We start from the raw sequence: 14,772 nt of genomic DNA, 5'->3' as shown, positions 1-14,772 counted from the left end.
GGGCTCTGTGGCTTCCTCACAGCTTGGTTCCAGGAGCCTGGAGGTGGACAGGCCTGGGCACAGTCCTTCCGCCCTCTTCTTCTGACCCAGCGTTCACGGAGCCCAGCTGCAGCAGGAGGAAGAGCCTCAGGACCACGACTCGCGGCCAGCGCTGTAGCCCTGGGTCCTGATGACGGAGACCCCGTGTTTCCTCGTGCCTGTGAAGCACTTGTAAAACCATCATTTTATGTGGCCATAAAAACACCTAACACACTTTGAAAAATTGAGATGTAGCTGTTTACATCCTCTGATCAAAGCCCAGTGCAGTTAGAAACAGACGGTTGCAAGGTTACCGAGGAGGCTTAGCTACCTGCGGATTAAGTCGCACTCTCCTCGGGGACCATCAGGGAGAGGAGACGTGAGTGAGCGTGCAGCCGCGTGTGGTTGTGAGAGCAGCCCCCGTGTGTGCAGGAGGGCGCTTCCCGGGCCCACTCCAACCCCCAGCACCGACGGGCGCGTCTGTCGCTGTCATGCCGTTGCCCACGTCACGTGCCAGTGGCTTCGTTGTGTCTGCACTTGTCGTCTCCCCAGAAGGGTTGAAATTCACTCATGAAAAGCAAATAATAATGCGACAAAATGTGTATGTTCTACTTTGTGTAACCCACGTATACTCACCAAGTGCCTCCTGGGTGCCCACCCCTCCACCAGGCGCCCTGGGGCGTGGGCGATGCACAGGCTTTGCTTCGCCAGAATCTGCCAAGCCTGGTGCCGGGCAAGGAGAAGACGGCCGGCCTGTGGGCCCCCTTCCCAGCCGCATCTGCCTCCCCCGCGCCAGCCAGGTGCTGGGGGCTGCCGAGCCCCCATCCCTCTGCCTGCTGACCTCGGGAGCCCCAGGTGGGGAGTAAGCGGACAGCGTGCTGGCACCCCCACATGGCTGGCACACGTCTGGTGCTATGAGCTGGGTCCCCAGGCTGGAGACACCTCGTTAAACCACCTGAGTCACGTGAAACTAGTCCGCCTCAGGAAGGCACCGGCAGTCCACGTGAACTTAAAGTCGCCGCGGGGCCACTCTTCTCCCCTCCGTGGGCGGGTGGCCTTTGTTCCAAGGCTGAGCCCGGAAGCCTGCGATCCTGGGAGGGATTTGGCCCTGACAATAGCGGGCCTGAGAATGTGCCTGGCACCACGTGCCCGAGACCCTCGTCTCACCGCACACCCTCCACACACGGGGGCCCGCGGGGCTCAGATCCATTTGCAGTGCCTAGGGTGATGGGCATTGGGATCTGTAGTTACTTGTAGAACTTCGGACAGGGGAGGAGGAGGGTAGGGGCTGGAGGCCTGGGTGGAGCCCCTGTGGCTCCTGGGGTGGGGTCCTGAGCTGCTGGCTGCAGGAAGGGCTTGCCCCAGGTACATCCTTGTGCTTTGCTTGCTCCTGGGAAGAGGGTTTCCTGGGAAGCCCATGTGTGGAGAAGGCACCTCCCTGGGAGCTGGGATGTCCTAGGCTCTGCCCAGCTGGCCACTGAGCCTGGAGGGTCGCAGTGACGTGTTTGAGCGTGGCCCCCATGAGGCTGGTGGTGATGGCACAAAATGGAGCTCAGGGAGAGCTGACCCTCCCCACATGCCACGCACCCCCGGCAGCACCCCCCAGCCCCAGCAGCTGCTCGAGTGTAGAACACGGGGTGGGGAGGAGCAGGAGCGCCCCCACGTGGTGTTTCCATGTAGCCCGCTGAGCGCGATGCGGGCGCCTGTGCACAGCGCTGGACAGGGCTTCTGGAGTGAAGGCAGGCAGGGCCTCGGAGAGACAGCCAAGGAGGTGGGCAGGGGTCCCATGGGGGGACACAGGCTCAGGCCGGGTGGGGAGCGGGGGCTTCCGCGTCTGTCGCACAGGGTCGGGGCGTCACCCAGAAGGGCAAGTCTGGGCAGGGCCCGCCTCCAGGCCTCCCCACCTTGCAGGGACCTGCCCCTCCCGCCTTCCCCAGGAGGTCACCCAGCACCACCCCGACTTCTAGAGCCTTCCATCGGCATTCCAGCAGCCAAGGGTGCTCTTCTCATCTCAGCCTCCCCAGCCCTGGGAGGAGTCCTGCTGGCTCCCTGTTGTGCAGACAAGGACGCTCAGGCACCAGGCGTTGAACGGCCGACCTGGGTTGCCACTAGGTGGGGGCCCTGAGGGGGCTGGCTTGTCCCTCTGTGCTAGCCTGGGGTGCCCCTCGGCAGCCCGGCAGCCACCTGGAGCAGCGAGCAGACCCGCTCAGGCCGCCTGGGCTGCCGTCAACGTGGTAGGCCACACATTCAGGGAGGCTGTGGGGCCAGGGGGTGCAGCCGAGCAGAGGGCTCCCCGCGGCCAAGGGGGAGTTGGTGGGAGAGGGGAATGCGGGTCGGTTCCCCTGGGGGGTCCTGGCAGGCCAGATCCCGGCCCTGCACAGGCCTCGCCACCTCCTGGCCCCTCAGCAGGGCCGCACTGCCCTCGCCCCGGACCCGGCAGCTCTGGCGGTGTTGCAGGGGGCGGGGTGGGGCGGTGCTGTGCTGCACGGGCAGAGAGCATGCACCGGGGGGCCCAGCTGTGCCCAGCACATGTCACCAGGAGGCCACGGCCCTCACCACGGGCGTGCGGCTGGGAGCAGCTGGCCGCAGGCGGACCCCTGAACAAAGGGCCTTTGAGCAGCCTGCGCGCCTGCCCCGTGCCCCCCGGCCAGCTGACCCTCTCGGGGATGCCGAGACCAGCTCCCTCCACGGCTTATCGGGTCCCACGTGGAGGTGGGACAGCTGGCCCCAGAGCCCGCCGGCCGGACTCCGCTGGAGGACACGGCCTCCCATGGGGACGCCTCCTGGCCCGGGCAGGGCAGCCCGCACGTCCCCCAGGCTTGTGGAAGGAGGGCGAGGCCCTCACCCTGGTTGCCTGTGCCCCTGGCCCTGGTGGCCGTTGGTCTGGTCCCCCCGTCCGCCCCTGTCTGCTAACATCGCGGGCACCCCGGACGCCTTTTAGAGGGCCAGGAGCTCCTGCAAGGGGCCCCCAGGCCCTGTCCCCGAGCCGGCCTCTTCTGGCGTCCACAGGGCTGCCGGGAGGGCGCAGTGCCTGTTGTCCTTGACCCCAGTTCCTGCTTCTGGTCGGCCCCTGCCCCTCGGCCCCGAAGGCCTCGGCACGCACGTCCCCGCAGTTCCTCTTCCAGCCCTCTTTGAAATTAACTTTCCATCATAAAGATAGCAGAGCAGTGACACACGAGCCCCGGGAGGAGGATAAGGATCTGCGAGGCTTCCTTTGCGGTTTAGCGAAAAACAAGGAAAAATCTTTCATCTGAAGTGTCAGGGTACAAGCAGAGGCGACATGAGCGAGCTTGACCTTCAGGCCGTCTCGCTATCTGTCACATGGGGGCCGCGTTCCGCGGGACGTTCAGAGGCGGGTGACGCCGGCAGCGCTGAGCCTCAGAGCACGTGGGCTTTAGACAGGCTCCCCAGTGGATGACGAGGGTTGATGAGCTGATAAAAGTGAGGCGGCAGATAAGACGGCCTCGTGGACCTTCATCCTTCTCCGGGGAGCGGTGGTGCCACTAGGATTACGAAATGCCCAAGGAATCCGCACCTCTCCCCTTTGTGTCCTCGGGTAGACAGCCCAGATAAGCACCTGCTCTTCTGAACCTTTATCTTGGCTCTTGGGATTTGCAGATCTGCCGTCACCCCAAAACGCCACAGGCGGGTGCGGGCGGCGCCCCTCGCTTGTGCCTTGGTCCAGCTTGGGAGTCCCAGCGTCCATCTGCTGAAGGCAGGGCCTCTGCACGGGGAGCAGCTGAGGCAGCACGGTCCCGGGGGTCCGTCAGCAGCCAGCGCGACCCGCTGTGCCCCGTGGCCGCCCAGCTCCTGCGCACCACTCCCCATCCTGTCCTCACGGTGGGGATGTGGCCGCGCCCGCGTGACGCTCGCAGTCAGTTGCTGCGCTCAGTTTGCTGGTTTAGTACTGAACTAACCACGGGCCACGAGGATTAAGAGCCGGGGGCCCAAGGACGACTGTGAGGCGAAGCTCCTGGCCACGCTTTCTGCCCGATGAGGCCGCCCCGAGGGCCCGGCACACAGTGCGTCCGTGTGGCGGGGAGACACACATAGCATACAGGCCACCGCTCTCACGCGCACAGTTCTGTGGCGTTAAATATATCAATACCATTGTGCAAACACCACTTCAGTCTCGTTGCGGAGCTTTGCCATCACCCCTAAAGGAAGCACCGTACCCGTCAGCAGTTGCCCCCCGTTCCTCCCCCACCCCCGGCCCCTGGCAACCACCAATGGGCTTTCTTTTTATTAAAACTGTGGTAGAACACATAGGACATAAAATTTGGCATCTCAGCCATTTTTAAGTGCACAGTTCAGAGGCATTAAGTGCATTCTCACTGCTGAGAAACCATTCACGTGGGCCATCCCCAGAACTTTCCATCTTTCCAAACAGAAACTGCTTCTGGAAACATCCCACTTTCTGTTTCCACGTCTGACTTCTCTGGGGACCTCCCATGAGTGGAATCGCACAGGATTTGTCCTTCCGGGTCTGCATTCTTTTCACTGCACGGCACGTCTCTGAGGCGCACCCACGCGGTAAATGCGTCAGGATCTCCTCCCTCCTCATGGCCGAATAACATTCACTTATGGGTGAACCACACTTCGCTTTCCTGTTCACCCTTCAGGGCGCCCTCGGGGTGTTTCCGCGTTGTGGCTGTTGGAAACAGGGCTGTGCACCTGGGTGTGCAAATACCTGCTCGAGTCCCTGTTCTCACTTCTTCTGAGAACGTACCCAGGACTGGGGCTGCGGGTCACGTGCTGTTTCTGTTTTCAGCCTTTTGGGGGGAGCTGCTGTGCTCTCCTCCCCAGCAGGCACACCGTTTTGTATCCCCACTGGCAGTGCACAGGTTTCCGATTCCGCCACATCCTCACCATCACTTACTTCATTTTTCTGGAGGTACCCCCCGTGGTGGGTGTGAGGTGGGCTCTCATCGCGGTTTGGTTTGCGTCTCGAGATGACCAGTGAGGCTGAGCACCTTTTCAGGGTCTTACTGACTGGGCGTCTGTCTTCTCTGCAGAAGTGCGTCTTCAAGTTCCCCACCCATTTTTTAACTGGGTTGTTTGTTAGGAACTTTATTTTTAAAAAAGGATTCTAAATTGCACAAGTAACGCCGCTGAGAGCCACCCCCAGGCCCCCTGCTTGTGAGACGCTGGGGGAGCCTAGGATCTCCTGACCTGAAACTCACGGAGGAGGGGCTCAGCCCCTGGGTGGGGGGCTCACTGCTGCTCGGAGCCTGGACGGACGTCCCTGTGTCTGCGCCCCGGCCTGCTTCTGGCAGGCAGTGAATTCTCAGGTCTGTGCCCTGGTTTCAGCGCCCAGCCGGCCCAGAGGCCCCTGGTCCATGAGGCCAGCTGCAGCTGGGAGGCGACCTTGCTTTGTTTGGGGACAGTGGCCAGGCGGGAGGGGGCCCTCTGTCCCTCTGGTTGACTGTGGTCTTAGCGGAGATCCCCGACCCAAGGACGGGGCAGAGCTCAGGGCTGTGCTCCAGCCGCCCCCTTGACCTGTGCACACAGCCGGGCATGCAGGCTCCACGTGGAGCTCGCTGAGGGGGGGCTCCGGGCCAGCTCTGTTATCAGTGGGTGCCTGCGGTGCACTGAGAAGGGTGTGAGGACCTGGGGGCAGGGAGGAGCAGGAAGGAGAGTGTCCCAGACACAGAGCACTCGGACCGGGGCTGGGGGGCGGGAAGGGGTGCCCTAGGTCCGTAGGAGGCTCTCAGGTGGGCCGACCTGAGCCCAGACCCTCGGTGCAGGCAGCAGGGAGCCAGGGCAGTGGCTTGAGCAGTGGGGAGGGGCCGGGAGGGGTGACAGCAGTTGGCAGGCTGCGGGGGGACTTCAGGCTTCTTCCTTCTCGTCTGGGGCTTGCTGGGGGCCTGGTGCAGGGGACCCAGAGTGTGGAGGGTGGCCCGCAGTGGGGGTCACCCTTTTGGGTCTGGACCCCTGAGGCTGGCCTCCTGTTACCCAGAGCTGAGAGCAGGCAGCCCTGCCCTTCCGTGAGCCTGCTCTGACGGCGAGTGTCAGGGGTAGCCCCACGGGGTGACCTAGGGGTCAGCCTTCCTGCTGGCCCTACCCCCCCCCACCACTCAAAGAGCCCACAGCAGCCCCTGGTCCAGGGTGGCCAAGGCCCCTCTGGTGAAAAAATCCCTGAGTCCCTGCTGGTCCAGAACTTCAGGTCAGCCTGTCCGGCCCTCCCGGGACCCAGGTCAGTGGACAGGGGGCTCCAAGAGATGGTGATGGGCCAGGCTGACCAGGACACCTGGCCTGTGGGTGCCTGGGCCACAGGGAGCCCCAGGCGTCCAAGTGAACGACGCCCAGTCCTGTACTGGGGTCCTGGCCTTGACCCCAGGTGCATCCCGCCCAGCACTTGGAGGCTGACGGTGGTGATTTGATCTCGGAGCAAACGTTGGTTCCCACTGTCCCAGGCTCTGTCCCGCCCGAGGGCCAGCAGTGCCACACCGATGTGCAGCCCGGCCAGGCCTGGGGCTCAGAGACACGGTGAACACCCGGTGCGGCCCCTCGAGCCGCACTCCAGACTCAAATAGGATTTGGGGGATCGCATTTAAAGAACTATTCCTGCGCCTCCTCCCTGCAGAGGGAGGATCCCCAGCCTCAGCCTGCCAGCCCCAGGAGGGCGAGGGGAGCTCTGAGCGCGAGACCAGGATGATGGGGGGGCACGCCGTCCACAGCAATCCGTGGCGGTTATTTATCTTAAGGTCTGTTGTAAGATCGCGCTACAGACCTGTCAGTCATAAGGCTTCTGCCACTTCCAATGTGCTTAGGACGTGGCTGGAGAAAGTACTTAAGTAGTAAGATGAGCATCGGAGTAAGAAAAAGCCTGCTCGGGGATCGATCCGCCTGAGGGTGTGTGGATTTACGGAGCTGAGCTGAGGCTCTGGGGCTGCCCTTCAGGGGCTTTGTTCATCCCTTCGGGACCACCAGTGGTCTGTGAAGATGCCAGCGCTGGAGTCTCAGCTTTGGGGACCCGGGGGTGGTCGCTCTGTGGCCCTTGTCATGATGGCCAAACACTGGGAGCAGGCCCCTCTGCCCCACCTCCGTTCACTGCCAGGACCTTGGCTGTCACCTGCTCATCACGCCAGCTGAAAACCGGCTGGGCCAGAATCCTGGGAAACACACGAGCAAGAGGAAGCTTTTGTACCAGGAGCTCAAGGCCACGGCACAGTCTGATCATTCATTCGTTCATTCATTCACTCAGCAGATCCACATCCAGGGCCAACCAGGGAGAAGGCAGTGGGCAGATGGATGTGGCCCTTGCCCTGGTGGGCCCAGCCACCCTCCAACCAAGGCTGCCGCCCCAGAGCTGAGGACAGAGGTGGCACCAGCAACCCCCCCCCCAGTGAGGCCACGAAGCCTGGAGTGTCCACACTCCCTCACTCTCCGCCATCTCCCACCTGCCCTGCACGCCAAACGACTCGACATTTTAAACCAAGAACTTTTTCACAAAAGGAGAGCAGTAGGCCTGCCCACATTTTCTCCCATCGCCCCCCGAGTCTGCCCCGAGCGCAGGCTGGATGGGGTAAGTGTTCCACCCAAATTGTTGATACTTGGGAGCCAGCGGGCAGTGCCTGGCCGCCCCTTTGTGGTGCACTCCCTGATGGGGAAGGGCAGAGGTCGGGCATGGGAGCAGGGCCCGCCACCGTCACCCAGTGGGAGCAGAAGTCCCTGCTGGGGCCGGGCTCCCGGGGAGGACAGGGTGGGGGACCCCAGCTGGAAGCAGGCTGACGGGCTGATTTCACTGAGCGCAGCATCCGCAGGTCCACCTGCGCTGTAGCCTGGCTCAGAGCTAACTTCCTCTACCAGGCCGAGTAGTGGTCCTTGAATGGATGGACAGCATTGTGTCTTGGCTATCAGGGTCCCTTGAGATTCCATATGAATTTAAGAGAGATTTCTCTGTTTCTGCAAAAGTGCCATCAGGACTTAGAGAGGGGTTGCACTGAATCCACAGATCACTGTGGGTCGTGCTGACGTCTCAGCGATGTCGTCTTCCGTCCCCCGAACGTGGGATGTGTTTCCGTTTATTTGTCGCCATCCGTTTCTTTCAGCAGTTTTCCAGTTTCATTGTTCGAGTCTTCTGCCTCCTTAGTGAATTCAGAAGTTCTCTTACTCTTTTTGATGCCAGCGTAAATGGAATTGTTTCGTGATTTCCTTTTCAGACCGTTCATGGTTTGTACGTAGGAAAGCAGCTGAGTTTTGTGACCAACTCTGTTTCCTGCTTGCTGAGCTTCCGCCGCAGGGAGTCTCCAGGATTTTCCAGGTGCAGGGCCGCCGTCTGCGAGGAGAGAGAAGCTCGCTTCCCCGCTTCCAGTCCGGGAGCCTTTGATGCCTCTTTCTTGCCCACTTGCTCTGGCTGGGACCTCAGTTCAGCGTCGAACAGCAGCGGGGAGAGTGGGCATCCTTGTCTTGCTTCCTGATCTTCGGGGACAAGCTTCCGGCGTCTCTCTGTGGATGTGCTGCTCACGATGGGGTGTCCGTCTATGGCTTTTATCACGCGGGGGGCTCTCCCTCTTCTAATTTGTTCGGTTTTTATCACGGAAGGGTGCTGAGTTTGTCAGGTGCTTTTTCTTCATCCGTCGTAATCATGAGATCATGTGATGTTTTCCCCCTTCATCCTGTTGGTGTGATGGATTATACTGGCTGATTTTCACGCGTCGAACTGTCCTTGCATTCCAGGTGTAAATCTCGCTTGGTCCTAGTGTCCGATCTTTCTTCAGTGATGCTGAATGCAGTGGTGGACGTGGGCTTGAGTGGCCAGCCTGCCCAGGTGGGCAATGCAGCAGACCAGGGCCCAGGCCACCTGCTCCTGCCACGTGTCTCGGCGGAGGCTCCTGGCGCGGCGTCTGCTCCTCCATGCTGTCGGCCTCAGCGGGCGGCAGGGCCCGGCCGAGAGGTGAGCTCATGCCCTCTGTCCCTGCAGGAGATCGTCCTGGTCGTGTTCTTCGGGACGGAGTATGTGGTCCGCCTCTGGTCTGCAGGCTGCCGCAGCAAGTACGTGGGCATCTGGGGCCGGCTGCGCTTTGCCAGGAAGCCCATCTCCATCATTGGTGAGTCCTGCCTGCCCCGCTGGGAGCTCCACCTCAAGGTTTCCAGGCATGGGCTGGGCACCGTCTCCAGGAAGGGGGATCTGGCGGGTGGACCCCATCACAAGCACCGCCAAGCAGAGTCCCCCTGGAGGCTGAGAGACTCCCCAGCTCCTCCACCTGTGATGGGGCAGGTCCCCAAGGCCAGCAGGATGACCACCAAGGTCCCCCACACAGGAGCCAGCCTCCGCGCCCACACCTGCTGCTCACAGACAGGGGTTCTGGTCACACTCACCTGGGTGTCCACAGACCTCCGTGGCCCGGGAGCCAGGGCTAGGGAGGTAGCCAGGCGACCTCTGCACGTGCCCGGGAAGGAGGGCCCGGTCTCCCCGCCAGAGGTATCTCCATGTCCCCTGTGTCAGACCTGGCCTGCCTGCCAGCATCCAGCTGGTGCCAGTGGCCTGGCTGGTGACGATGGCACTGTCTCCCCCCAGACCTCATCGTGGTTGTGGCCTCCACGGTCGTCCTCTGTGTGGGCTCCAAAGGGCAGGTGTTTGCCACCTCGGCCATCAGGTACGCGCCGCAGGCTCTCCCGGCGTGGGCAGCGTGCTGGGCGGGGGCGGCCCGGGGCCTGCGCCAAGCTGGGGCTCGAGCCTGAGCACAAGCCCGTGACTTGCTTCTGGGGCTCGGGCTGGGACCTAGCTGTCCAGGGGTCTCAGTCCGCTCGTCTGTGAATCGGGGCAATGCTGGGGCTTTGCCCAGAGGTGGCCTGGAAGGAATTCAGAAACTGCAGGTTTAGCTCTGGGCTGGGAGTGCTGCCCCCGCCCTGCCCCTGTGCTCCAGGAGGGTGGGTGGTGCCCGGCAGTGAGGGGCTGCGGGGCGGGGGCGGGGCTGGCCCTGCGGGCGGCACACAGTAGCCTCTCCTCCGCAGGGGCATCCGCTTCCTCCAGATCCTGCGGATGCTGCATGTGGACCGCCAGGGGGGCACCTGGAGGCTGCTGGGCTCCGTGGTCTTCATCCACCGCCAGGTGCGAGGTCCGGCGGGGAGGGCGGGGTCTTGGCCAGGGCTCAGTCGAAGCCAGCTGGGCGGCCCCCCACCAAGGGGCCAGTGTGCCCAGCCTGCCAGGCAGATGACAGGCCCACATTCCTTCAAGCTGGGGACAGGAGCCTGTCAGGCAAATGGAAAGACAGAAATGCAAGATGGGAAAGGTCTAAGAGGCTCAGAGAGCTAACTGGGCCGGAGGAGGGCAGCCCCGTGGAGGTGGAGGTGGCCAACCTGCACCCCAACCAGTCGCCTGATCAAGGTCCCGCATGAAGGACATCCGGGCGGCATAGGGTGCTGGCCAGGGGCCAGCTCCCTCCTGGAGCGTGAGACCTGACATTGCCGTTTACGGGCACTGGGGAAGACGGATGGTTCCGAAGCCCGGTGTCTGTACACAGGGCTTGCCAGAGTGGCTGTGGGCCCTCTGGGGAGCGTGGGGACGCGCTGCCGGGCAGGCCCGCACTGCCGCTGGTGCCCGGCCAGGTGTGTCCGCAGGGGCCGGGGGGGGCTGCGGGCGCGACCCGGCTGACGGCAGCCCCTGCTTGCCTCCCAGGAGCTGATCACCACCCTGTACATCGGCTTCCTGGGGCTCATCTTCTCCTCCTACTTCGTGTACCTGGCCGAGAAGGACGCCGTGAACGCGTCGGGCCAAGTCGAGTTCGGCAGCTACGCGGACGCCCTGTGGTGGGGCGTGGTGAGTCGGGACCTCGGGCAGGGCTGTCCGTGTGGGGCCGCGCGGCCGCAGCCCCGGGTCTGGGCACTGCGCGCCCCGGGGCTCTGGCTCCTCAAGATCTCGTGCCTCACGCCCCACCCACCCCCACCACACGCTCGAAGCTCTGTGTGGGTTTCTCGTTGAAGCCAGAGCAGCTGCCCCAGCTTGGTGGACGGGCGGCCCGCACCAGGCTCCACCCAGAAGGGCCCCGCAGCCGCCCTCTGGAGGTTCTTAATGTTTCTAGCTTTGAACTTGCCTTCTGTAAGGGGCAATGGCGAGTGTGCAGGGGGCACCTGTGCGGGCTGCCCTTTCCCTGCTCCAAGTCCCCAGCCACCCGGTACCCCGGCGGGGGCCTGGGTGCAGGCACGGGAGGGCGGGGCCGGGCGTGCCCTGTCTGTGCGGTTCTGCATCAGCCCCTCGAATATCCGTGCGCCCAGCATGCGATGTTACACAGCAAACAAGACACATGCGGCAGGCGGGGAGATCCTGGAAGAAAGGAAAGCGCTCCCACGTTCTGACTGTGCGATGGGCCTGCGAATTCTGTAGCCAGCCCAGCAGCGGAACACAGAGCTGCCCCCGCCCTGTGCTGGGGGCCCGGAGGCTCCCCGGCTCCGAAGATGGGCTCCTTGGGCGTGCTGCCCCTCCCTCCCCCCCCCCCGGAAGTGGCCAGGAGCGTGGGCTGGAGTGGCTGGAGGCTCCCCCGGCGGCCAGCCTGCAGGAGGGGTGGACGGGAGGCTGACATCCCCGCAGGTGGGCGGGCGTCTCCACCAGGCCCAGGGCTCCTTGCAGGAATCAGGCTTGTGGTGGGGGAGGGAGGCATTCCGGGGGGACCACCTGGACTTGCTGTGGCTGGTTGTGAGGGGACACCTGAGCCGTGTGCTCCCTGAGTCCTGCGTCACTGGTCTGTGGGCCTCAGATCACGGAGGACACCCTTCACCAAACCCTCAACTCGGGCCCTGTGGGGAGGCAGGGCCTGGGCTCTTAATAGCAGGGTGGCCAGCAGCTTACTGGCCTGGGGAACAGCACGTGCAGGGGGCCCTGAGGCAGCCCGGACAGACACTGGCTGCGGGGCAGGCAGGGGTGCCGCCTGGAACGTCTGTTCTGTGGGCCGTCTCTGAGCCCCGCACCAGGGCCTGGCCCCCAACTTTCCCGGGGGCGCACTTGGGTGCACGGAGCTCTTGCCCGGAAGGGTCTAGGACAGCCTGAGCAGCAGAGCAGGTGACGCTGGCCCTGACCATGAGCTGCCCGAGGCCCAGCCTGGCCCAGTGTGAGCCCCTTTGATCCGGGGGCTGGGGGGCCGAGGCCCAGACTTGCTTGGCTAGGGAGAGGAGAGGGTCACAGCCTGCACGAGGTGGGGCTGGGGTCTTGGGGGCAGCACAGGGTCCGAGGGGCCCTGGCTATATCTGTCCCTGAGCTGTTTCCTTCCAGGCCCCCCCCAGCAGGGAGTCCATCCCAGCTTGCTTGGTGGGGGCGGAAGCTGCTCTGTGACTCCCGGGCAGGCACGTGCCCCTGCTGTTTCTGCATCCCCACCCCCATAAGGCGGGGGCTCCTAAAGTTGGCAGAGTCAGCGTTTTTTCTGGAAGCTTCCAAGTGCCAGGTGGCTCAGGGAAGGCAAGGATATGCTGACCCAGCTCCTGGGCTGGGGAAGGCCCCGGTCCAGGCCTGTGCCCCGCAGGCCTGGGCGTGGCAGGCCCCGGCAGGTTTGGGCGGAGGGCTCAGCCCAAGCAGGGAGCTTGCCTGTGGTAGGTGGAGGGGACGCGTCCTGGTGACAGGCAGAGCCCATGGAGGGACAGGCTGCCCAGAGGCAGGAGGATTCCCCGGGGACTGGATGACGCGGCAGGAAGCACGTGGGTGATGGCCCGCGGCTCCGCTGATAAGCGGTGCCCAGCCTGGCACTGCCCTCCCTGCCTTCCCGGGCCGCTCTGAGGCTGCTCCCCGGCCCCCGGCCCTGGCCAGCGGCACTCCTACCGCACACCTGTGCAAACATCCGCCCGCCGGCCGGGAAAAGGCCCCTTTGTGCCCGGCTTGGCACCGGTGCCCTGGCCTCGCCGTCAGCTGCAGCCCCAGCCTCGGCCGCCGCAGGCCTGGCCCAGCCATTGTCCCCACCAGGCCCGCGCCCCCGCCGCCCTGGGCCCCGCCGGGGCTCTGGCCCCTATTCATGGTAGCGGCTGCCCCTGCAGCTGTCCAGGCAGGAGTGCCCCAGGCTTGAGTTACGGGCTGTGCTCCTGGCACATCTCAGACAAACAGAGCTCAAGAAATGCAAGATGGGGCAGCCCAACTGGGGCTTTGAAGCCAGTTTGTACTGCACCCCAGTGGTGGCTTCATTTGCCCACCGAGGGAGAGAGCGTCAGCCCCCCCGGCCCCACCCCACCTTGCAGCTCCCACCTGGGTGGTCGAGGGGGTCTGTTAAGTGAGTGGTGCTGCCACGGGGCACTCGGCAGGGGAGGGGACTGCAGGCCAGGCCACTTGTGATGTCCATGTTGGGTCTGCTCCAGGCTTTGCCAGCACAGCCCTCACTCCACAGCCCTGGGTGGGCATGGCCGGAGCCAGGCCAGCTTCTCCGAGATGTGTGAGGTAGACCCGTGGATAGGGTGTCAAGGCTGCTGGGATGTGCCATCTGCCGGGTCTCCGCTAGGGAGTGCCGGGGGGCAGGGGAGCTGCCACACGTGGACACTGTCAGGCAGGGTACAAGTGCCACGGGGGTGACCCCAGCATCTCTGCCCGGCCGGTGTTTGCTGTGTGAATGAGTGCATGAGCTGAGGAGCCGGGAGGGTAGTGCTGTCCATGGCCCATGGGACAGCGGCTCTCAGTATCCTTGCGTGGCCACGACAAAGCCCCTTAGGCCAGGCGGCTTAAAACAGCAGAGCTGTGTTCTCCCAGATCTGAGGTCTCCCAGAAGTCTGAGATGGAGATGCTACCGGGCTGACTCCCTCCAATGGTTCCGGGCGGGTCCCTCCTGCCTCTTCCAGCTCGGGGGCCCCCAGGCACGTCTGGGCTCAGGGCTGCACCTTCTGTTTCTTGTCAGGACACTGGTCAGTGGGTTCAGGGCCTGCCCACGAGACCCAGGGCCTTCGCATCTCAAGACCTTTAACCCAGTCACATCGACAAAGACCCTCTTTCCAAACAGGTTCATGTGCTGGGGGTCCAGGTGGACGTGAATCTGGGGGCATGCTTCAGCCCCGGCCAGCAGCTGTTCCTCTGGGACTTCGTGAGACGCGCTCTCCCCTCACTGAGCCCGTTTCCGGGCCGTCTCGGTTAGGTGCCAGCTCAGCGGCTGAGCGTCCCCTCCAGTCCCCCCGCCCCAGGTGGGGACCCGAGTGTGGCGCCCCATGCCTGGCTGCTGAGGTGTTTGGGGAGGATTTAAGACTTTCTTCTTTGCCCTTGGAACAGAATGCGTTTGTTTGTGTTAACATTTGAGTGGAGGGAAAAGCGGTTTTTGCAGACACGGGCTCCTCTGTTTAGCGCCCGGGGGTCTCTCAAGTCAGGAGGCTGCTGGGCCCTGTTCACCCTGCGTCTAAATTTAGCTTTTAGAGTGAAAAGCCTAGAAGCCGCCCTGCGTTCAGCCACCACTTAAAACAGAGTCTGACCTCTGCTCATTCTCCTTCGCTGCGGGCTCCAGAAGGTTCCGGCTCCCCAGACTGCACTGCATCCTGGCAGCGTGAGGCCAAACGGGTCTGGGGGCCAAGTCGGGGCCCGGGTGAGGACAGGGCCTCCCAGGCATTCTCGTGCAAGCCGTGTCGGCACGGCCAGGTGGGCAGGTCCTGTGCCGGGACCTCATGTGAAGCTGGGGAAACCAAGGTCCTGAGGGCTGGGGGGCGGGGGCCAGGCCCCCAGACCCCAGGTGGCAGGGCTCTTCCTCTGCCTGGGCTCCGTGTGAGACCTGGGAGTGCAGTGCAGCTGAGAACGGAGTGTCCGTAGGACCTGACCCGGTTCCGTACCTGTGGGCTGCTGTGTATGGGGTGGGAACATGG

At 63.7% G+C, this 14,772-nt stretch overlaps 1 protein-coding gene across 2 annotated transcripts in view; it reads left to right on the top strand.

Annotated features, from left to right (window-relative positions):
- KCNQ1 (potassium voltage-gated channel subfamily Q member 1) overlaps positions 1–14,772 on the top strand; it is a 319,441-nt gene that overhangs the window by 77,811 nt on the left and 226,858 nt on the right. For both annotated transcript variants that reach the window (XM_072970536.1, XM_072970535.1), the window contains exons 3-6: positions 8,945–9,071; positions 9,542–9,620; positions 9,979–10,075; positions 10,643–10,783. In XM_072970536.1, coding sequence (XP_072826637.1) covers positions 8,945–9,071; positions 9,542–9,620; positions 9,979–10,075; positions 10,643–10,783 — 444 coding nt within the window. The remainder of the gene's footprint in view (positions 1–8,944; positions 9,072–9,541; positions 9,621–9,978; positions 10,076–10,642; positions 10,784–14,772) is intronic.

The sequence above is a fragment of the Vicugna pacos genome, chromosome 10 (assembly GCF_048564905.1).
Source record: "Vicugna pacos chromosome 10, VicPac4, whole genome shotgun sequence".
Lineage (NCBI taxonomy): Eukaryota > Metazoa > Chordata > Mammalia > Artiodactyla > Camelidae > Vicugna > Vicugna pacos.
Note: the sequence above shows the minus strand (reverse complement) of the source record. Positions and strands in the feature narration are given on the sequence as shown.